Genomic DNA, 25,468 nt, shown 5'->3' on the forward strand with positions numbered 1-25,468 from the left:
GTGTAAACACTTACACTAACAGTGTATGTAGACAAGAAACAAAGCAAATTTTTACTGTGATTTACTGTGATGGATGATGACCTACAAGTACATGTACAAGTGTACATGCAGATACACACACATTGATGCTCATGCTTACTCAAATCATTCATTCAAAATCATCTCAGTTGTTGTTGTTTTTTTTTAATGCTACACTTGTAATGTCTACTTGCTGTATATACACATGCTGTGCAAACTCCAAAAATGCAATTATGAAACATGAACACAGTTTCTGTAGTCACACCTGTGACTTCTTTGTAGTTCTTCCACTTTTAACTCCTTTGACGACCATTTTTTAAATTAAAGGGTCACTGGAGTTACGACTCTCTGCGAGGAGGCTCAGTGAGCTAGGGGTGCTAAAATATTCATCAAAGTCCAATAATTGTGTGACTTCTGGGTCTACAGATGAGTAGAAGTGTCAAATCCTGCAATGTTTGGAATACCTGGTTTGTAGATACATTTGTCCTCTGGTATATGGTCTGGATTGATTTACGCATAGTACTGCTGTTTAAAATGGTGTTGTAGAAAGGGTATGGACGATTACAATGTACATTGTATGTCAAGTACATGTAGCTGCTAAGAAAGTTTGTATTAATACAGTATGAATACTTTCTTGAAGCATTGCTTTCAGGCAGAAGGTGAGTTCATACATGCACATCTCTGTTTTAGCTTTTAACAGAAAAATGAAAAGGTAATATACTATACAATATATTAGGACAAACAATTCAATGACCAACTGGGAAAAAATGCAATTATAGATTTACTATGATGGAATAATAACAATATTCTTGTTATCACAGATGATGTAAAAAGCACAATTGGCCACTTTTGGTGGTAATACAAGCTGGTTTTTACAGCAACATACAGCAAGCGTAATATGTCTTGTTCAGAATTGGGACAACAGTTTGTAGAATTGGCAGAGGCATAAACTTTCCACGATGTCCCGGTTCTGTGATTGTTTTATCATCTTTGAAGTAGTTATACTCAGACACTTGATTTGACATACATACACTGCAATGATGTGCCCCAAGAAAATGCCTAACATTCCACTCTACAGGGACAGGGTAGGGGAATTCAGCTCATTGGAATTTACATCAGTTCATTTGAATTTCAATTGTGAAATCCAAAAGAAGTAATGAAAAGTCTTTATGAAAGTTCCCTCTTTTGTTTTATGCATTTTGCTTCTGGCCAACTGGATTAAATTCCTTCCCTATTGAAGAATTTATACATTGTATCTCTGCACATTTCCAAGTAAAAGAAGACAAGTCTGGTGATGTGTAAATACAAATGGTGATTTTTTTTTCTATGCAAACATGCAATATTTTTATCCTCAAGTAGTGTTTTGCTCAAACTCATTGAAATTAATGATTCTGGCAACGAGTTGTTTTTGTTGCAACTGATTGACAAATTGCCCTTCATCGATGTTAATATACATGTACACCCATTATTCGGTGTTTTGAATAATATTCATGATAAAAGTCATGGGCTACTTTAATAAGTACATTTGTAAGTATGCTCATGATTTTTATCAGATGGTTATTACTCCAAATACTGAATTATTGCTGAGTATTTACGAAGATGAAGGGCAAATTGTCAATCAGTTGCAATTGTTCAGACTTGCACAGAGCACCTTAAATCATTCTTAGTGTAACAATAAGTTGATATTGGGAGAATTTTTTTGAATCTTTACTTTTTACTTCTTTATATTGTCACAACTTATCTCATCTTCTAGGTGCATGCAGAAACTGCAGACTGATTACTCCCGTCAGGTGTCGCTCATCCACGATGCATTCAGGAAGCGTTTCTGGACCAGTTCCAAGGACAATGCATCATTTCTCACACAAAGATATCAATCTTCTGTACATGTTGATTGAAGTACTATCACAATGATTGACTTGAGTGTTGTGATTGTGACCCATCATCAAATAATATACAAATGTATCTGCATACAGATTGCCTGTACGTAACTCATATTCTGGTTGAGCATTTTGTAAAGTATGTGTACACGTACTGTACATGAGTAATGTAACACTGTTTTTGTAGTTAATTTGGAAAAATCATGTACAACCTGTAGCAATGATTTGCCTTTATATGTTGGGAACATTAACCAATTGAGGACAAGCTGATTTCGCAATAGCACACACTTCCCATAGACACCTGCTCGAGTATTCTCATGACTAGTTTTCAAGAGGTTAATGTGCATCGTGTATTGCTGTTAATCTAATGTACATGTACAGTATGTATATATTGTACATAATCTTACACATGTAAATCTTTTATATGGACCATCCGTCAAAATGATGTCACAATAATGTTGCACACTAGAGCTAAGTAAAACTGCAAATAAGGTAACTTGGTTGAAAAGTAAAATCTTTTATGTGTTAAAATATCACACAAGTTTTATGTTGAATGGTTCCTGCCCGAAATTCAAAGAAAGAAAAGGTCTTGGATTTTTAAATTGATATATATATAACACAACCAGTGTTTTTGAGTTAATCTGCTGGGTTCAAATGCCTTAAAATACAGGTATCTAAACTAAACTCATATATGAGAAGCCTATCACTATCTACAGCGCGTATATACTGTATTCATCTGGTGGATTAGCTTTCTTACTGTTTCTATAACATCTTTATATTTCCCAATAGGACAGATTTTGTCTTATTAGAAAGTTTAAATAGAAATACTGAAGTCAGGAAATCAGTATTCAATAATCTTAACAGGTTGTTGTAGTTTTTAAGGTGAATCATACAGTGTATGTAAAGGGTCATAAAACCTTATGATGTGACTGAAAGTATGCTGATGAATAATTTGGAATATGTTTTTAATAAATACATCATATTCATCATCTAGAAGTGTAAACTTACAAATGTATGTATATTTCCTTTACACTTCCAAAACACATTCATATTGTCAGATATCAATTTCAAATCATGTTTACTATTTTGTCCTATATTATGCTTGTTCTCTCAACCACTCTTGTCTGCAATGAATTTGGACATAATGCAAGTAAACATAACTAAGAGTTATGTCAATTCCTTTTAATGATCTTCAGTTCTAAAGCACCATGAAAACAATATTTTAAACAGGAAAAGAAAAAGAAGCACTGAAGGAGGAAAGAAGACGCATCATTTTGTTTCTGAACTCATAGAAAAATTAAAAAGATTGCTTGTTTGTCCTTTCTTAACAACTGTGTTCACATTCACCGTGGTTCGAAACAGACCCCAGCAAAACATTTTACTTTTTCTTATCAAAATGTGACTGCCCAGCTCACAACCCACAAAAAGTCAGGGATTAGGGTTCTCTGTAATGGACCAAAATACGTCATTTACGCTGGCCAACTAAATTATTTCGTGTGGGTACCTGGAAGAGTTATCTTTTCTCTATCTATTGTCAGAATTTGGCAGCTTAAAGCAAAACCGAAATTGAGATATTAGCAGTTCGTCAGCTGAGAACGAGATGGGTGTTAAGGTGCCTTGAACACTATGGCTTTGGTGGCAACTTAATGCCTTTGTCATTCTCAGCCGACAACTGTTTTTCTTGACCATATTTTTTTTTTCTTCAGACATACCCTGCTTTCACTGTGATTTTCATTGATACTTCTGCACAGCATGCCTGAGTGACCCTAATCTTTAAATCCTTTCTTCTCCCTTTTCTATGAAACTGCCCCTCCTAACTCACTCTCATTTCAATCACTTTTTGAATGGGTTAGGATGGTCCAATTTCAACAAGTCAAATACAGTATCTGTTTAAAGCATAGAGCTTACTCTTTTAAACTATGTAGAAAAGTGTAAATTCAGTTTGGCTTGCTTTTTGAGGGTCGTGAGCTGGGTCGTCACATTATGTTTGTGAGCTCATGTGAGCAACAAAAAAAAAACAAACCTACAATAACAACTAGAAAGATTACTCGGTTGTCCTTTCTTAACGACTGTGTTCAAACTCATCATGGATTGAAGCATATCCTCACAAAAAATACTCTTTTTTATTATCAAAAGAGTTAAATGTTTGATCTTAGTCACAGCAAAACATATTTTGCTGTTATTTTATTTAGCAGTGCACTACATCAATCTTCACATCAAATTTGGTTTAAGAACTCTTTAATTTCACATCAAGAGACTAAATCATAATCATATGAATTAGATGCCTACAGAACTTGAAAACAGTAGATATAAAATTAACTTGGTATTTAAAATTTACAATAAAAAAGGTTAAATTTTGCCTGATTTAATTCAAACTTCAATTGTAAGCAAATCAAAAAGCACCTTTTCAAAGTTATGAGTAGGTGTTCAGTATCTATGCATAAGACAAAATCAACTACTATGTTAAACTCAACATGGCAAAGAGAGATATCTTTCTCTCGGTTTGCTCATGTCTGAACTGCTAGTCGAGCCGTTTGAACACAGTCAGGGCAAAGAAAGAGACAAACCAAGCACAAAATAAAACCAAAGAGCACATCAGTCCCCAGGCGGGCACAAGATGTGCTGGTCTGATTTGGGAGGCTTTTGCCTTCTCCTTCTCTATCGGGTCTGCAGAGATTCAAAGAAAAATGGAAGATGAAACACATAAAGGGATTTTAAAAAGACAAATAGATAGATAGATAGATAGATAGATAGATAGATAGATAGATAGATAGATAGATATAGTAGATAGATGAAGGAATGAATAGATAATACGACGTATGTACATCATTGTAGATGTAAGTGTAGATATTGAGACAGAAATAGAGAGTGCAATAAAACAATAACTGTTACTGATACAATGTATTTCCATAGTAACAGGTTATTTTCATATGCCTTAATTTACGTGTTTTGTTTCAATTGTCCTCTTTGGCTGTTTCTGTTTAACATGTTTACATATGTACCAGATACTGTTCTAATCTTCTGTTCTTGTTTAAAGTGGAAATCCTCACTATAAAAATTGGGATTCTAAAATTCATTTGTGAATCACTTGTAGTTTGAATGAGTATTGCACAAATGAAACTTGAAAGTGTTCAAAGAACAGAACTGTGTAAATGTTTTCAGATATTACACAATGTACAGGAGTGTCATTGAACAATACATTCGACAACTATGGCAAATCAATGTGACTACATGTACATTCAATCACAGTTCAGTAACTAAAGTCTGTACAATGTACTTCCACTTGGGATGGTCATGATTTAAAAAAAAAAAATCTATTTAGGAAAGTCTACAGGTGCATGTATGTTGTACAATTTTTTGTTTGTTTGTTTTCAAATGAATCATTTTGATGTCCATCTGATCTTATGAAGCATCAATACCACCAAAAAGTGTTGGTGAGGTACTGACAATGGTGACATCTGGATGATAAGACAGTCACTGTGACTCAATATCACTCCTAATGGAATTATTTTACCATCTCCTTGCTTGTCCTTCTGACGATCCATCGGTCCCTGGAATTCTTTTTCTTTTCTTTTTTCTTTTTTTTTTTGCCACACCATCTTCAGTGTGGAATTTTCACAGCTGCTCGACATCCTCCATTGCACTCTTAAATTGAGTTATAGTCTCTCTGTTTTGACACCAAACATTCAGTTTCCCTGCGCCACAAGTACAACTCAGCACCTAGTCAATCACTCATGCTAAATGCACACAGAATAGATAACACATCTGAGCGACTACATGTAATGCCACTTTCATCCAGTCATCATAAATTATAGTCAAGCAACATCGCCAAAGTTGTCATCTTCATCACTACTACAATTTTGTACACCAATCATAAATGAAAAACATCATCACTCTTTCCACCTCGATAATTATCATAATCCACGTCACAAGTATCATCACTATCAGCTCCACTGTCACATACATATTGTAGACACCGATACAGCAAAACATAGAATCTTCAACCACCATCACCATTTCTACCGTACTGGTCACCCACCATCATCACTACCACCACTATCACCACCACCATCAACATCATCACCATCACAACTATCCCCACCACCACCACCATCGTAACTACCATCACCATGATCATCACACCATCACCACCACCACCATCTTAACTACCATCATCATCATCATCATCACCACCACCATCATCATTCCGCATCCGGTGTACCTTCCACGAGGAGCTGTGAGCTGCAGGTCACCTGCCCGGCAGCGTTGGTGGCCGTCACCGAGATGCGGCCGGAGTCGTCGGCAAAGACCTGGGGGATGTAGAGGGTGCAGGTGCCGTCGTGATCCACCGAGATGCGCTTGTGCGGCATGCTCTGAATCTCCTTGCCCTCGTGGTACCACGCGACCTCCGGGCGCGGACTGCCCACCACTTTGCACTCAAAGCGCGCCGGGCTCCCCTCCGACACCTCAAGATTCACAATCTTCTTTAAAAACTTAGGGGGAACCGCAAACTCGGCTGCAGACTCAATTTCTTCAACTGGAAAATGGGCCAGAGGCAGAGAGGAAGAACAAAAATACAGAGAGAGAAGATTTTAGGCAAAAAATTAGAATTGTTTCTCTTGATTTTGTTGTCTCAAAAGATGTCTATCAAATAATTTGATAATCATTTTCTTTATTTTCGCTTCAAACAGAACAAGTAAATCAATTTCCATTTGCAGTGCTGGATGCTGCTGCAGAAACTGGCATTGAGGAATATAAAACAGATATCGATATAAAGCAATGTGCATGGTTAATTTTGTGTGCAAAGCATCAGCCAGTACTGTTTAGGGTGCAGGTGCAGTATGTAATAAAAAGCAGTGGTCCTTCATACAGACCATAAAGTCATGGCAAGACTCGACTGGGAGTATTTGATACTGGAAGGTAAATAGACAGAAACATAGCGACTCCTCAGAAATCTGCTATGGATAATTGAGTTTGATCAACGCCAAACTCAAAGTCCTGAATTTGAAAGGCATTTTTGGCCGGTTATCATCAAAGCAATGGATAAAAAAGCAGGTGAATTATATCATTTTGGATGCGAGTACATATGCATGGTGATATATACACCTTGCTCTGGCGAGATTTGGTGGGTAAATGGGTGAAGAAATTGAATGTGAAGTGAGAGCAGCAAAAAAGAAAAAGAAAAAAAAAGAAGGAATAACCGAGGGCAGTTTCAGCCTGCGTTCCCCCTAAGCTGTGCCGTGCCACAAAAATAGCCATCAAGAAATCAGACACACATCCATAGAACCTGAACAAGCAAAAATTGAATGTTTTTTCACTTCCAGCATTTGACTTGTGGAAGATGAACATTCATGCACAGTCCAGCAGCACTGTCTTACCTTGTAGAAATGAGTCTGTAAAACAAGTGATTGGCAACCATTGAATTTAAGTCTTGCAACGGCTCCTCAGCGGAGATTATTAGATTTGCAATGAATGGATTAGATGACCTTCTACAGTGTCATCACTGTTTTGGGGTTAGTGAGTAATCATGACATGAGTTAGTCAACCTGGGGTTAAAGTTTTTGAGGGTATATATAAATATATGAATATACTGGTATATAAACATGGAAGAAAACAGAATGGAAAGCCTATGAAAATAAGTACAGCACATGTTACAGAATCATTGCTACAATGAGATCATAAGACTAGATTTGATCTGGATGTATGTCTGACACGATGGTGCATAAAAAACAAACACACCATCTCGGTCAATCATTCCGAATTATCAATGTTCAAGGTCAACTCATTCTTTTCCACGGAAAAAAAAAAGAGAAGAAAAGAATACCAAATATTGAAAGCAATAAAGCTTAGCTGTTCACACTTCATGCTACTGTAGCCTTTAATGCACAAATCATATAGTGATGTCCAAAATTGACAGGAAATAATTGCAAAAAACAGCATAGATAGAACAAGGTGAACTAAAACAGAAGTAATATGCACACAGCTACCTGTTTGCATGACAACTTCACAGTAAAAAAAAAAAAAAAAAAAAAAAGAAAAGTGAGGCAATATTACATAGTTTGGCAGCATAACATTGTAGTCATCAGAACCATTATTTTGACCAACGTTTCATATGATGCTATTACTGAATCAAATGTCACTCTCCACCCTTCAATATAAGGTATCAGTACCTTATAGCTGCAACACACAGGCCAAAACTTTAAAGGGTAAAACTAGCATAAATTAAGTGAAAAATACAACTTTAAGTGAAGGTTTTCATTTTTGTTAACACCTACATTTGTCAAACATTATATTTGAATATTTCTATCCTATAGAGGAGTTTAATTTATATTGTATGTCAAAAGTAACACAAACAGTGGAAAATAGCACATATAAAACAATAATCAGACATTAAAGGAAGCTTGTGTTAACAAAAAGTTTTATGTAAATATGCCAAAACAAATCAGTATACGTTTAAACCAAACTTAAAATACATAAATACATTAAAAAAATGACAATGTCCAACACAGGAACCATATTGCTTTGTTATTGCAAATACACGGAAGAGGAACACAATTCAAGCCACGCAGTATTATAGTCTAAAACTGAAATATTTTTAGCTGAAAAAAAAAGAAGCTCTGAATTAGACTACATGTCAATTCTCTGTTCAAATCATCACCTTCCAGGCATTGAGAATCAAGTTCATCAAGTATTTCTGAATTAACTGTTTCTCTTTTGAAAGAAAATTTGAATTTCTGACTGCACTTTTCAGAAATTGCACAACAGGTCCTACATTTACCGGACCTACATTGCAAAATCACTGATTCTTGTTATCACTATAATAACAGTTTTCAGCTATTGCACAAATCTACTACATTGTAAGTGGCAAGCTATGTGAAATGTCTATTCACTGCGGTAAGTCCATGATTCTAAAACTTACAGCGACGTCAATGAAAGTTAATATGAAATTCTCTCTGACACTAGATGTCTTTACAACAATTTGAGGAAAGAATAGAATTATATCAAATACAAAGTACATAAATATTTGCATAATATCCTATGAATTTGAAGGCACTTCTGGTACTGCCAATTTGGCATCTTTTTTTCCCCAAACATGGGTGTAAAGGGACCAATATAAAAAAAAAGAGAAAATTCTGATGAATGTAAACAAAAATGTCAACATGCATGAAACTATTAATAAACAAATGTACACTTTCACATTACAACTTCAGTCTAGTCTAACAGCAAACGTCAACTGTAAGATCAGTTTTGCAAAATTCTCTAAAACATCCCTTCACCATAATATTTCACACAGCTTTTCTTTTTTATTGTTTTTGTATTTTCCTTACATATTTTGGCACTGTAACAATCGTATGAACACAGTAAGCAGTATCAAAGCAATCAGGGAAATATACAATGATCAAAACATTTGCATCAGAACTTTCAGACTGACATGAATTTAACTCTATCATGATCCCTGACATCTTTACTTCAAGTTTAATCAATCACATTTTAAAGTACTCGGTCTGCAAGAGATGAAGACCTGACTTTCCATCTGTTCATTTTCTAGCAACAAGGACTGGTCATAGATATTTCTAGAGAAAACAATGGGGAAAAATGTTCCTTGCATTTACTGTGAGATGATTTAAATCATACGTGAAATATTATGCGGTTGATCACCTGCTAAGAAAGCTGAACGAGATTATCTCCCTACACTTTATTCCTGTATTACACTGCCTAATCCTATTATGCAGCTTACATCAAGTTAGGTGTGGACATATCAAGATAGGTCCAGATTTTCTTATCCTTGCTTGCCTACTGTACAAGCGTAGCATTTATAGAATTAGATGCAAAAACCCTTCACATTGTTTCTTGTGTCCTTAAAAGCTCTCTTGAATCTTTCTGTATGACATACATTGTACATCTGTTTAGTAAATAAATTTGTTGGTTCCCTTCTGGACTTGGCAGATTGCTAGTTACAAGTTTGTTACTTTTCTTTTTCTCCATCCATCCACTATCTACCTCACATTAAACCTCTTTCTTAGTGCTGACAAACAAAATGCAAAAGTGCACTTCAGTTCGAACGATTATCAAGTGACATAACGGCATAAGCAGTGCAATTTTGTCTATGTGCAACTAGTCCTATAGCCTAGTAGAGAGAGGGTAAAAAAAACCTGAAGCAAGGTTTATATTGCTGTTTAATTTCCTCAGAAAAGGTTACAACTTGCTTTCTTAAAAGGTTACATGGTTTCACTGTATCAAAAATGAATTCTTAGAAACGTCAAGGTTAAAAAAGAAATACAATTGCTCACTGTCCGTTGGACAAGACATTTCAGCAAGCACATGCTCAAATATACACCAAAACAAAGAAAGCAAAATGTTCCTTTTTCTTTTTAGTTTTAGTCATTTTGCTATTTTTATGTTCAGCTTTATGCCAGACAGTGCAGTACACTTTAAGTGCATTATATTAGTGAGTCTATGCACTCTGTGCAAAAGAGGGCACAATCCTCGCGTTAAACAATGATTACAGCTCGTACATGTGCGTTGCAAGCGTGAGAATACTATTCTACATGAGCAAGTGGATGCTGAAATGTACAATGGTTCCTGGATGTCAACATGTCCATAACAAGTCAGAGCAGTGAGCAAGTGTATCCTCACCCCATCCACAGAAATCCTCCTTGGACGTAGAGCGTTACATTTATACAACCATGACATTTTGGATGAGCAAGAGAAACGGAGTAACACAAGAAGAAATGATTGTGATTTTTTGCTCAGTTGGACCGGGACTCCAAATTTCATACAAAGTTGCTCCGATAGCAACTCTTGCTACCAGCACAAAGGGGCAAATGCTGTGATGGTAATGACACGAATGCAGCCTCTCGATTAGCTGCTGCTGCAAGGAGTTGCTGGTCTAGCAAGAATTGCACTCCTAACATCTTTTTTATGAAATGAGTCCACAGCGTCTTTGGTTTAATGTGTTTTAGGCCATGGTTGGTAAATAATCATTTAGCTATGAGGTAAAAGATGAATACCGGTAGTAGATCAGACCTGACATTCTCAGCTTCAAGCAAGACATTGTTGTGATTATTCAGCACTAGAATTTCATCGCAATCAAAATAAGCTTTGTTTTGAAGAAAAAAAGTTGAGGTTCCTTAAATCGACCAGACCAGCTCAACAACTCTGAATTGCATTCTTTCAGTCTTTCTTTTTTTTTCCTGCAAATATGTAGGAGGGTTTTTATCAAGACTATCATGGAGCAGAAATGAAGTCCGTCAAAGGAGGCCGCTTTCGTTCTACATTTACTTCTCGTTAGAACACTCCTTTATTCTCGCTAACAGGTACCAAAATACACTTGGCGACTACAGGCTTTCTTGTTCAGAAACCAAACACTTCACTTCTCAATGACTGAAATCTCTACAGCATGAAAACTGAGTGATGAAGAATATGATATAAAATGAAAGAGGGTGGTGAGTGGTCCCTGATGCTAACTATGACCGTTAATCCTCAGAGAGTAGAGTTTTAAAATACACTAAATACGATGTTGTCTATTAATGAAAGAAAAGAAAAATGATTACGGCAGTGTAAATAGTCAATAGAAAGTGGATAAATTGCCTAATAAGCTATTACAGCTGAGTGAATATCAATGCTGATGATATGAGAGTAATATCAACTCCAGTAAAAAAGATTACATGATTTATCAAAAACACCACAACAAAAAGAAGTGTAGCACATGAATAGATTATCACAAAGAAAAGAACATTAGTACATCCAACGAACAGCGGTTCCGATGTTCTCTACCGAATACATGAGTTTGCTTCCGATCAAGGTGATAGAATATTGGAGTGCGCCCTCACAGTTCTTCAGATTCCCACTCACCTTGTACGCTAAGATTGCCGCTGCAGGACACGCGCCCGGCGTTGTTGAACGCCTCGCACATGTACACGCCCTGGTCCTCGGGGAAGACCTCGTGAATCTGGAGGCGGGCGACCGAGTCGACATAGCTCATGCGGAAGTAGCGCGATGGCTTGATGATGGCGCCATTCAAGTACCAATTTATCACAGGAGCTGTCACAGAAGGGAGAGAGGAGAGAGACATTTAGTCAGTGATTTATCAATCATCATTCTCCTACACAGTTCCATTTCCTCAGTGAAGACTAGTTGCATTTTCATGAAATGATCTTTGCATTACACAACAATAAGTATTCATATACATGTAATATATTTGGTATTTCAGTTGAGTGATTGTTATGCATTAAAGGGATGGTATAGTACTGGTGGAGATGAGAATTGGGATTTTAACTTTTTGCAAGACATCACGAGACCACTTATGAAATAGTACAGACCTTACCATTCTAAGAGGACTTCATTATTTATTTGATGAAAATCTGTTTTGGAATGGCTGAGACATTCAAAAACAAAGTAAAAAAAAGCGCTTGTAATAAAAGGTGGGTCCCACCTTTCATTACGATCCCTATATTTGGATATCTCAGCCATTTCAAAACCAGTTTTCATCAAATAAACGTTGAATTCCTCTTTGAATTCATGTTCTTTCATATTTCATAAAATGTTTCTCATTGTCTCATAAAAAAACGCTAGAAACCTGAAATTAGCTCTCAACCAAAACTAAATAAATCTTTTAACATACATTGTAAATACATGTAATTGCTCTATTCTTATAGTCAGCTAAATACAATGTACATGCACAATAAAAAAAAAAAAATGTTATGCATATATACACTGTATTCCAACATTATTATATTGACAATCATTCTGACACTGTACATATCTAACCCTTTCTATACCAGTAACTCTGGACGGTGTGTATAATGAGCGATTATTAATATTACGTTTCAACGTACAGCTGTACAGTAATAACTGCTCTATTCTTTTTTTCAGCTAAATACATGCACATTATGTAATGTTATTTATTCCAATATCATTATCCTGACAATCATTCTGATATATATATTTAAGCCTTTCAATACCAGTGATTATTCTGGGCGGTGTGTACAATGCTATGAGGTTTTCTGTGCCAAGTAATGCTCAAAGCACACAGGGGATTAACAATAGTAAACCACATTTGTCACTGAAACCACCACCATCATGGAAACAGTTGACACAAGCTACACAAAATCCTGACTGGAGTCTCTACTCACGGGGCGTGGCAGTCACTTCGCAAGCAAGCTCCACGGGGCTGCCTTCGGGCACCATGCAGTCCGTCAAGACGCTGAGGAACTCCGGCATGGAAGCCTGCCCCACCGCTGGAACCTCTGGGTGACGTCTGACCTGCTCTGGGGCATGGGTATGCATCTGTGGCTCAAAGGCCTCACCAGGGGGTGGGGCTAGTGATGTGGAAAAGAAGACCATTTTGGAGATACAATGTACATGTACTGCATTCTAGAAGTAAAAAGGCTTTTCTCAACTTAGCTTCAATACAAAAGAACTTGGTGCCCCTTTTTCATATGATTGGTCTCCCCCTATCCCAAGCCCACTTCCACTGCATCCCTCCATGCAACAGGTGGTCCTTAAAAAGAGGAATCCATCCTACAAGGATTGTCTGTCCTTCTAAACCATTGCCACCAAAAGACTGGTTCCCTTTGGATAATGGTGACTCCCATATGGATTGTCTCCTAAAATACCAGTGCTTCCACAGTCTTAGACTACATACAGTGTACCTTGTACATACTCTCCTACTGGGAGTGGTAGCCCCAAAGACCAGTACCCCAAACAAGACCTGGCCATTCTCCGAGACTTGTCTATTCCACGAGGCACAGGACCAGTGCCCCTTACAGGATAGGTAAGATTGGCACATCAAAGAAGACTTATTAACACCCCACAAACACTCTCTACTCCTTCAGAATAGTACCTTCTACAAAACTGGTAGTGCCTACTAGACAGAGGGTAACCCAGAAACCTTGTTACACCCTTCTACCCCTCCCCCTCCATAGACTGGTGTCAAGTACATCCAAATATTCCAACTACAATGTAGCTATCCTTGCTTACCTTGTACTTCTATCTTGAAGGACTGCAGGTTCTTTCCAGCTGGGCTGGATATCTCCACGTTGTAGACGCCAGCATCCTCCGGAAGACATTCCAGGATGAGTAAGGTGTGGATGGAACCGTCCTGGAGAATCTTCATGCGCGGAACGCTGGACAGCAGCCGGCCGTCCTGTGCACATACAATACATATCACTTAGCTTTAACTGTGCTTAAAGGGATAGTACATTGTACAGTTTTGGTTGAGCGATGGGGTTTCAGGTTTCCGACTTCATTTTTATTATAATTTTTACAGACAATGAGAATTAAATCTCTTCTGAAATAAAGAGCATATAATTCTATAAAAAGCAATTAAAAGTTTATTTGATAAAAAAATTGTTTTGGAAATGGTTGAGATATCCAAAACAAACACAGATCCTAATAAAAGGTGGGACCCACCTTTTATTAGGATCGTCTTGCTTTATTGTGTTTTTGGATATCTCAGCCATTTCAAAACCGATTTTCATCAAGTCAACTTTGAATTCCTCTTAGAATTGTGTGCTTTTCAACACTTCATAAAGCACATTTTAAGTATCTTGCAAAAAAAGTTAAAAGTTGAATCCTAAGCCTCAATCAGTGCAATACCATCCCTTCAACATAAAGTATCATCTTGTATCAGATGCAAGATCAAATGGCAATGGAATCAAGCTTTTTCTTTGATTTCTTTCTTCAACTCTTTGTGTCATGTTTGACTCAAAGTTTTTGTTCCATTGCATGGCTCCTATGTCACAATAAACACACATTTGCCGCGCGCACTCTATAATTAAAATTTTACAAGTGCATACATTTGTCACTCATTTTTGTAAATAACTTCAACCGATTGGTTTTGTGTACATGCGTAATGTGGTGACTGTGACTGTGCAGCTACTCATTCGTCTTTCATGGAAAATGGCTGCCATTTTGTGCTATATTAAAGAATCTGTGTGGACCACATCTGTTGATGTTCAAGGTGTTGTATAAAACAAATAGTGCATGGCCTTAACTCATGCAAATGGAACAAGATTTTGCACTCGGTGAAAGATGAGGCGCACTATTCAACTCGGCTTCGCCTCGTTGAATAGAACGCCTCTATCTTTCACCTCATGCGAAATCTCGTACCATCGCACTCGTGACCATTCACTGTTGGTATACTGACCTTTGACCAGACGACCCTTGGTGCCGGCTGCCCGGCGATTCTGCACGATATCCTGACTGGCTCTCCAGGAATACCAGTCGTCATCGGCGGTGGCGTGGCGATGAATGTTGGCGCTTCCTTTACCGGCTCTGGTACCGCTGTGAAAAGATGGGGACAGAAAATGAATAATAAAGTTTCAAGTATTTACAATGTATGTACACGTAGTCACACATTCACACTCACTTCAATATAGCAAAATGAAAATAAATCAAATTACACCATTCTGCCAAGAAAATAATGTTTATGATTTGCTCTTTGACATGAATTTGCATGTAGGTTTGACGAAGGTGAATGAAGTCATTAACAGCTCCAGAATGCCACTGAAAGATATACATGTAATGTTTGATTATAGCCCTACTTTGGATTTTCTGTTTGTCATTTATTTAATACAATCAAAATGACACATTCTGGATGTCAATTGAAGATACAAAAAGAAAAACCAGCAGCAACACTGACTTGCTATCATCACTATATATTTTTTTGAGTTAATATTTGCTAGTAAGAGTAATCACACACATTGTTAACACTGCAAACAGAAGGATGAAAACTTTATGTCTGAAAGTGATTAACAGTGGCACTTTGCATACCTTTGTATGCCATCTGCACATCATTTTGTGTCTTTATCTAATCTACATTGCATGTGGTGTTTTCTACAGAAATAGATGAATGTATTGTATACCAAAAGTTAGCCAAATATCACCTCTGTGCTAAAATTTAAGGTACAGGCTGCAAGCTTTCTGATTTATTTGCCAGTTTGGCTGTAGCCCAGCGCCCTCTTGTGTTCATTATAAGTTCATTCAAGCACCATCGCTTGCATGACGCTTTAAAGTTATTGACGCTTCGTTGCTAGCTACATTAAATTGAACTTGTGTGTAAGAGAATACACATGCAAACAATCACATATTACACAAACACAGTGAAAGACAAATGCATACTACATCGTAAAATGTACTATTCTCCTTTAAGAAAGAGCAAAAAATGCCTGCAAAGAAAGAAACTTACTGCAGAAGAAAGAATGGTTATGCATGGCAAGAGAAAATATTATTTTTCTTATACAACCTCAAGAATTACACTGAATTGATCCCTTTTTCAGCTACAGTGTACAAATTGTACATGTAGTTTATGACACTTCTCAGCAAAATATCAAATGCACCACTTGCCAGAGTTCAGTATTTGTGAGCCGAGTCCCGAACACAAAGGGTAACTTTTACTTCAGTTTAATAGCCGTTAAGCAAAGAGCATAGGAAATGCAAGAATCCCTGTACCAACTAATCTGGAGGCTAATCAGGGACAAAATCAGACTGTGAAAATGAGTAACTACAGTGTTCACCTGAGCACCGTTTCATAAAAGATGTAAGGATGGCAACTCTTGCCGGAATGACAATTTTCCATCGCAACAACCAATCAGGAAGCTGGATTCTTGTCGTTACCACGACAATTGCCATTCCAGCAAGAGTTGCAATCATATCAACATTTTATGAAATGGGGCCCTGAACTTATTAAGAGTAAACTTTTGCGTGTATCTGAGTTTGGATATGATACTTTAATGAAATGATAATGAGATGATATGATCAATTTTTTTTTGCCTTGAAACCTTTCTAATATATGATAATCAAGTTGATCTTCTCAACACGACTAGTATGATAAACCACTGACACCTATTAAACTCAGCATGGAAGATTTCATCATCGAAGCTCACGGACAAATGGTTTCGACAGACAAATCACAATGTGACATAATGGTGGTATATACAATGTGCTTTAACCCGTTGAGGACTAGTCCCGATTATACTCGGGCAGGTGTCTATTTGAAATGTGTGTTGTACCAAATCAGTCCATCCTCAACGGGTTAAAGGGCATGTTGGGAGACTCCAAGGGAGATTCCTTTATGGGTCACCCACTTACATGATTTATTCCCGTAATAGATAAGAGTGGTGTCATGTACACGGAAATCTATGAAATGGCATAAGATGTAGGAAATGTTAACCCGCTGAGGACGAGTCCCGATTATACAAATTGTACTCAGGGAGGGGTCTATGTATGGGAAATGCGTGTTTCAGCAAAATCAGTCCATCCTCAACAGGTTTACTATACTACATAAACTGTATGACTTGAAGATGTGATCTAAAGGGGAAAATTCTATACTTGGTGTAGAGCAACAGATGGAACAATATTGTAAAAGCTGTTATTTTCGCATGGGTTTAATTTTCATGAATTTTGCGAATCACTGTTGGACCGCCAAATCAAAAACACACGAAAATGTCGCCATTGCTAGGCTACTAGTACATTGTACACTTAAAATAGCCTGGGTGTCAATTCGCGAAAACAACATCTCGCGAAAATATCCGTATGCAAAAATAACAGCTTATACAGCATACTGTGGTAAACTAACTCAAATGTACTCCACCGACATGAATTGGTTGATATCACAAGGTCACATGTAAATTGTATACAATAATTGGCTATGATTAGACCGTGAAAATTAGATCACACTGGAAGATAGCATTCATGAGGAAAAGGTAATTTCAAACATGAATGCTGTTCTCGTACACAGGATTTTTGTTGTACATCATGTGCTTTACTGGTGTCTCCTAATGGTTTAACCTTTTGCATGCTTTGTGTGTCGATTGACACAGGAAACCGGATGAGCGTAGTACACACTGTCCAAAGGTCCACGGCAAAGGAAGTGTTTAAGACATTACCTGCCAAATCATTGTAAGATCCTGGACAGTGAGTCCATTTACTTAGCAAACTACCAACTGTTTCAATATGGCATTAAATGAGTTGATTTGAAAAATTAATTGTGCTAAGGAATGTTAATGATTTTTAGACTGCACACGATTCTACTTATCCTCTAGAACACTACATGGAAAAGACAAAGTGTTTGTTTCAGAAGCAAAACCAAAACTCGAAATATAACCACAAAAAAAGTAGAAGCAAACAGTGTACATATCAGAGAAAATACAAGTATGAGATGTTTAAAGATATAAGAATCCACCATATCAAGTTGTCAGTTACCACCAGATGCAAGATAATCTTGCAAAATATAATTCTGATGTGGTCATATAACCCTTTACCTACAAGGTTTTTAAATTTTTCAGAGAATCTGCAAAAGGCTAAGTAGATGTCCATGGGCAAAGGGGTAAGGATCCCATTTGCAGATACGGAGAAGTACATTGTAGATGTATTGTTGGGAGGAGGTCCTAACACCCTACAACACCACTTGGTCAATTAACTTATTACCACACTCTGGACACACAAAGGTGAAAAAATACCAGTTAGAGCTAGTCTACCGGCAAGTCACTCATATTATGAGATACTATAGATCCCATGGCTAAGTGGAAAAAAAAAGAAGAAGAAAATGCAGCATGTTTGCAATAGAGTATGAATAAGAGTACACATAAGTGTATGTATGCTGATGATTCATGATATTTTCTGCTTGCACAGCTGATTTGCAGTGGAATGAAATGCCGCTGAGTGTTAGAGAAAAGTTCTAGCTACTTTATCCGAAGGAGTGAGAGCAAAAGATGCTAGAGGTGGCTGAAATGTTTTGAAGATGATCTGCATCATCAATGAATACCTTCTACAACCAACATGGCCGTTGATGCGGTGACTCCGATGTCATTCTTCACCTGCACCTCGATGGTGCTAGTGTCATCGGGAGTGGCATTTGGGATGATCAGTCTGGAGTAGTCATCTCCTACGATGACCACGCACTCCTCAGAATCCTCCAGTTCGTAGCCATCCTGATGCCAGGCAACCTCAAATGGAGGGGCCGCACTAAATTCCACTCGAAACTCAATCATCTGGCCGTGCTTGCTATTGGTATCTTTGAGACGCTGCTTGATGGCAGGGGCTCCTTCGCGATGAACTGCCTTCTGATAGTTCATGGATATTCTTCTCTGGGGAGACTTGACTGGTTCCTCCTCCTCCTGGGTGCTTTCCTGCGTATCCTCTTCAGTGGTATCCGAATTGTTTTTTATTGTGATGGGTAGAAAAGTTACAGCTGGCTTATCTTCGGCTTTGTCCACTTGTTTGGGACCAGATCTGAAACGTGAGGCAAGCGCCTCTGCAACTCGGACTGCCTCAATGTCCTCTTCCTCAAATGAGTAGTTCTTACTTGGTCCAGTGGTCAGCGTTATGTTACTATCTTCTTCTTCAGACTGTTCAGATGCATTTGGTCCAACGTCCAATGTAACTTCATATGCCACTCCTTCGTCTTCTGAACGAGGCATTAATGCAGATTCTGTCTGGAAAACTGGTTTGTTTTCCACTATGTCTTCTGCAATCGGATTCACTGGGGACACATCCAATACAACCTCGTAACTTGGGTCACCAGAACCAGTGGGAACTTCTTCCTGATAGTTGTCAGGTCGATGTAATGTCAGAGCTGTGTGAGAAAGATGGCTTTTTACTTCTTCATCTCCACTGGAGGTCGAGGAAGAAGTGGCATAGGATGACGATCGTTTGAGATCAATGACACGCCTTGCTCTGCCAGTTGGAGGTGATTCAACATCACTGGGATCAGTGGTATCTGATCTCTTGGCAATCAATTTGGGTCTTTCATCCTTTTCTGATTCTTGAGAAGAAGAGGATGAGGAAGTCTTTGAATCTTTCCCACTTCCTCCAGAAGACTTGGACTGTAGCTGAATTAACAATGAAGATCTGTCCGGGTCTCTTTGGTCTGTTCTGGCGGCTAAGGATGCTGTAACAGGAGTTGGCGATCTTGACTCCTGGGAGGAAGAAGAAGAAGTTTTCGATGATGGTACATCTCTTGTTTTGTCTGGACGACCCTTGCGAGTGAGAGAGATAGCTGCAGCTGATGTTTTGAGTTCAGGCTTGTCATCATGGTCATCTCTTCCAGTGGTGGAACTTGACTCAGACTCCGAGGACGTGGAGGTGGGAACATTTTCACTTTCTGCTTTGTAAGGGTAGTCCACAGCAGCAGAACTTGTTGACAGTGGCAGGGCTCTATCGTAGGAATCATCCTCGACCGGAGGTTTCTCTATGATCAAGTCCACAACATATGGTTCTGTGTCTCTGCTTCCCGCTCCAGGGAGTTCAGCAGTTGAAGTGAAGTGTCCTCTGCTCCCAGGATCATCATCCTCTCTTGGAGGAGTCTCCAGCATCAGCTGCACAATGTAAGGTTGTGTCGTGTCTGCTCCACTGTTCACTGGTGTCTCTCTGCCTTCGCTTTCTTCTGAGGATGAGGAACTACTGCTGGAGTCTGTACCTTGGAATACATCTTGCACAGGAGGTTTGGAGAATATGATTTCTTCCCTTTCTGGCTGTATTTCCTCAGCTGCTACATCAGGTCTGCCCTCATCTTGACTTGGGCCTGTTTTGGTCTGGGAGTCACGGAGTGGTGGGTACACTTCATCTTCAAGTGTTTCACTGGCCACCACTGGATCCCTTTGGAAAGCTTTGGCAGCTGCTTGTATGGGTGCATCACCTGCTGCTTCCTCTTGAATTTCTGGTTGACTGCTTGGACTTGGGACATCTGCACGAGTGGCAAAGTCCTCTGGAACCTCTTCTTGCTGGATTCTTTCCAGTCGCTCAAGCCAAGAAACGTCACCTGTGTCTGAAAGAACATCTGCAGAGATGCCCTCTTCCACAGGGCTCTTCTCTTCCTGATCTGAGAGCATCAAGAGGTGATCTGGGAAGCTGCTCTCAGTGTGAGGAACATTTTCAGCTTCTAAGGATTCGTTGATGAGAGCAAAGTCCCCTGGCTGAGAAGTCTTGGGGAATGCTGAGGGTGCTGCCTCATCTGGTTGGACAGTGTCCGCAGAGATGTTTTCCTGTATGGGTCTACGCTGTGGAATAATCTGGGGTTTGTCTGGCGTCACCTTCCTGAGGCTATCCCTTGAAGGCAACCAACTGTTATCTGCACCCTTCTTTAGGTCCAGAGGAGACTGTTTCTGGACGGGTCTCAGTTTGACAGCCACCTGGGGACCCGCACTGGCCCTCCGGGAGCTGTCTAAAGGTTTTGGCTTGGGGAGGATTGGGGCTGCATGCTGGGATCGTCTCTTGAACGCTTCCTCTAACTCACTTGGTGCCTCCTCTGTTAGGATTAATGCATGCATTACAAGGGCAACACACTCATCAATATTCATTCCAATTATTCTCATATTGATACAGTATACTGTTACCAAGACAAATTGGATATAATACCAATCTAATATCAGTTATGCACTGAAAGCCACAACCTCAATATTACACTAAACTATAATAGAATAGCAACAGGAAAAATATTTCCTACGTTACCATACATGTATGTATAAATTCAAAGCTTTATCATGCACACTGTAAGACAAATTTAGAGCTGACTCTCACGATTGAAAATTAAGCAAGTTTGAAATTTAATTTCACCAATTCTGAACATGTCATGCAGTCTTCTTGAGATTGCGGTCCGGAGGTATAATTGTACATGTAATGTCATACAATGTAAACCCACAAAATTGTTGTATTCCATTCACTGCTTCATGTAACTGTCACTAGTTTGTTTTCATAAAACATGCTTGATTCATCAATCTTTATCAGACATCTTAGATTGTACTGCATGATCAGGCGCAACATTTTCTAAAACAAATAACACGTAAAGGTCAAAGAGCAAACTCACGTGGGGGCTTCTTCGGCTGAGCCTTCTGCAGAGCAGGAAATTTCGGCTTCTGTGGAGGCACTTTTTCTTCTGCAACAGATATCAAAGATACACAAAATATATATGATGTTGAATCAAGGAAACAGTTAACTCCATGATCACATTAATGCTTCCATGTGTATGTACAATTGTATGGGGTCTGTTTACACACATAGATACATTGTACCTATCACACAACTATTTTTTAGTAGTATTGCATTGATTTTATTTAGGTCATTTATTTATTTTCATTTTCCAACATACATGTAGAATATACATGTATGTGTATGAAACATATGCAAATATAAAGCAATATACATATTCTATATCAACTGAAATATAATATAAAAACACAATAAACAGTACAGCCTGGGTCCATGATATTTACTAAATACAGCTACAGTTTACCTCATGAAAATGCTTAAAATAGTATACAGAAATGTTTCCAGAGTAATTATTATACAGGTGTCATCAGTCAAGACACAAATGTCAAATGAGAGATAGGATCAAATACAGGTGTAAAAGAGATTTTATATTTTAATCAAAAAGAATTTTCATTCAAAAGAATAACATGCATGCAGATAGGACACTACAATTGTAGGGACATTGATCATCCTGTTTGAGTTAGCAAGTGATCAAGAGGAAGGCGGACTTCTTCCTTACCTTTTGGAGTTGGTTTCAGCTGTTGGGGCGGAGCCTCCTTTGCTTGTACCTCCAACTTGGTCTTGAACTCCACCATGCCCATCTTGTTTCGGGCCACCAGTCGGATCACACCAGAGTCGCTCGGCCGCGCCTTGGTGATTTCCATGTAGTGGATTCCGTCAAACCAAGATTTCATGCGTGCTCCTTGCTGCAGTTTTGAAAAAAAAAAAAAAAAAAAAAAGATGTGGCAAAGAGGAACATAGTGAAGAGAATCCTTGTGAATCAGCCCAACATTATGGAATGCTTACCAGATTTGGCGACCAACATTTGTATCATGATATTACATCTCCAGCCATCAAAATTACTTGCTTGGACAGAAAGGCTACAGTATCTAAAACAGGGTATCATCAACCACCATAGCCTACGCCACCTTATATCCCTCTCAAAATTCATTCAAACCCAAGCAACCTTCTCCAAAACTTAGCCATATTAAAATGTACAATGGACCTCCCTCCACTTGCAACAACCCCTATCAACATAGAAAATAGAAACAATGTAAAACATCACTGCGTATGACACTCAACCATATCGTCACTCAAAGAAATAATCTGCAGATAGATGTACTAGTCCTTGCACCCAGTAAAAAATCTACCTCCTCCAGAGCCAAAACCCATCATTGCAATTCCTTCCAACTCAAACATCCTTCAAAACTAACCCTGGATAATCAACTCACAAGTCTTCCTATTACCAAATGTTCCATACAAATTGTAATCCATCCCCATCCCCAAGCCCCACTCCCTACCCCCATGAAAGGAATCCTCCCTAAGCTCACCCCCATGATCTGTAGGTCCTCCCTGAACCAGGAAACCCGGGGTGCCGGCACACCCGAGACACGGCAGGAGAAACGCGCGTTTTCTCCCTCCAGGACGCTGACTGGCTCCGGGACAGTCACTAGTTCCGGTCGACATTTCTCCTCCGAAGGAAACTTGCTATCGTCGGGGAGATCACCGGAGCTGCTCGGAAAAGGGATGAAATTCAGAGAGATGAGCTCAAGAAACCAAATTACATTACAACTTAACCTCACCATGCAAGAGCAACTGCTTTATAATACATATTGTTAAAGTCATGGCTAATTGATAGTGATATACAGTAGTCATCAAAATTGCTGCACAGGAAATGAAAAGCAGTCATTAAGAAACAGATTAATCACCATCGGATGGTAATCACCTGAGAAACTGTTGAAGCTTTTCCTTCTCATATGCCTGAACCCTGTGATCATTGGCTGGAATACTATTTGCCCTTTACAGAAAACAGCAGCGTTATTCCATTACATTGTTTATAGTGAATTTGCAAAGTTTGTGAGCATGCAGATGTCTTCCATACAACACTTCTTTTTCAATTTATTTTTGCATTTTTTTTTTTGCAAATACGTGTACAACATACTAATGAAAATATAACAATGATATACATGTACACTGTAAAATATTTTGATGAAATTAAATTATTTTCTATAAAAGATCTCATTTTACCAACAAAAAAATCAATAAATCATTTACATGTTGATGCAAAATGTTGTTGATCATTATATCTTTTACTCCATGAAATGTTCCACACAGTAAGGGCTGTCACAATAAGCATTGTAAACATGATGATGCTTAATGAGATGAAAGCCCTTTCTTTGACCATAAGAACAAAATGGAGCTGACTATTGAAAGAGAGATTTCTCACTCAACATTGTTGTACATTAGTACCGACGGATCATTTTTGTGATAAGGAGGGGGAGGTGACATAATAGCAGAATTTCTGATAGCATGGTGAAGGGAACTCACGAGAGATATTCATCATACTCCAGGGTTTTCTCAATTCCCCGCATCTCTTCGGGAAGTTGTGTTTCCAGAATTAGAGACTGTTGGGCTGCAGATTGAAAACAAACAATATATCATCAGTAAAATGAGCTGCATTCATTTGTTGAATTTCATTTACCTGAACCCCTGGAGGAAGAGCTGATGGTGCCATAATACGCATTATCCACAGACACCTGTCCGAGTATACTCCGGACGAGTTAATAGAGTCAGAGTGCTCTAGATATTTATGTACATGTACAATGTATGTACAAACATCTGTACATGTACGCTGTACATGTACATCACTCCTGGTAAATTGATTAGTTGTTGAAGACATTTTTTCCCCCTTTAGAACAAGAAGTATGGTATATCAGCACAAAACACGAGAGAAAATGACATGTGTTGCATGTTACCGTAACTGCAGAATTAAGTGCAATTTTATTAAAAATACGTTGAATGCAGAAGGCATCTCTTCAAAGGACTATCAAAGCTACATATATCGACCAAGGATACTCTGGTGCAGCTTCTTCCTCTGTCTTCCTCTCTCTCTCTTTCTGTCAGTCTTGTACCATTAAAAAACTAGAAATGTCGCTATGGCGACTGATGCCTCCGCCATAATGCATGATTCTCACAATAGGCGTATAGTACAATGTCTTCACAATGTGTGATCCATGATAGTTTCACATAACTGGCAAAATATTGAAATGACAGGTTTGTCAGAAATGTTTTGAACTGGGTTTGCTATAATTTTCTAAGAGTGCAGGTACACATATTTGGGGAATTTTGGGAAAGTTTATGCATTGAGTAATTTCCAAGGTACGAAGAAAGAGTGTGATGACGGTACAAAATAGATTTTTTTTTTTTTTTTTTTTGGGGGGGGGGGCATTGAAACCTGGCCTTTGACCCTTAACCTTTGACCTTTGACCTTCTGGCTGGAAATTCCCGCAGAATCTCCATTAGGTAATGCATGTATTAAGTTTTGAAACTAATAATGCAAGCATTGCACATATACTAGTATATGAGGGAAATAGCAAAATTTTGAGGAGTTGACCTTGACCTCTGACCCCTGACTATTGACCCATGACCCCTAAATTCCCTAGATAATCCCTGCCAGAAAGTACATGCATATGTACCAAGTTCCACGAAGATACATTGAACCATTTGCGAGAAAAGTAATATTGCAACATTTTCACCTAACTTTTGACCTTTTGACCTTTGACCTTATGACATGAAACTCTCTCTGGAGAATCTTTACGCAGTAG

General features: G+C 38.4%; 1 protein-coding gene across 1 annotated transcript in view; it reads right to left on the reverse strand.

Moving 5' to 3' along the window:
- Positions 1-4,416: 4,416 nt before the first annotated feature.
- LOC140245285 (titin-like) overlaps positions 4,417-25,468 on the reverse strand; it is a 240,109-nt gene continuing 219,057 nt past the window's right edge. The window contains exons 93-104 of the mRNA XM_072324869.1: positions 24,192-24,276; positions 23,195-23,375; positions 22,384-22,570; positions 21,703-21,771; positions 18,664-21,144; positions 15,046-15,182; positions 13,878-14,043; positions 13,031-13,216; positions 11,751-11,939; positions 6,118-6,432; positions 5,910-6,056; positions 4,417-4,562 (exon numbers count right to left, since the gene is read on the reverse strand). Of these exons, the coding sequence (XP_072180970.1) occupies positions 4,417-4,562; positions 5,910-6,056; positions 6,118-6,432; positions 11,751-11,939; positions 13,031-13,216; positions 13,878-14,043; positions 15,046-15,182; positions 18,664-21,144; positions 21,703-21,771; positions 22,384-22,570; positions 23,195-23,375; positions 24,192-24,276 (4,289 nt within the window). The remainder of the gene's footprint in view (positions 4,563-5,909; positions 6,057-6,117; positions 6,433-11,750; positions 11,940-13,030; positions 13,217-13,877; positions 14,044-15,045; positions 15,183-18,663; positions 21,145-21,702; positions 21,772-22,383; positions 22,571-23,194; positions 23,376-24,191; positions 24,277-25,468) is intronic.

The sequence above is a fragment of the Diadema setosum genome, chromosome 22 (genome assembly GCF_964275005.1).
Source record: "Diadema setosum chromosome 22, eeDiaSeto1, whole genome shotgun sequence".
Taxonomy (NCBI): Eukaryota; Metazoa; Echinodermata; class Echinoidea; order Diadematoida; family Diadematidae; genus Diadema; species Diadema setosum.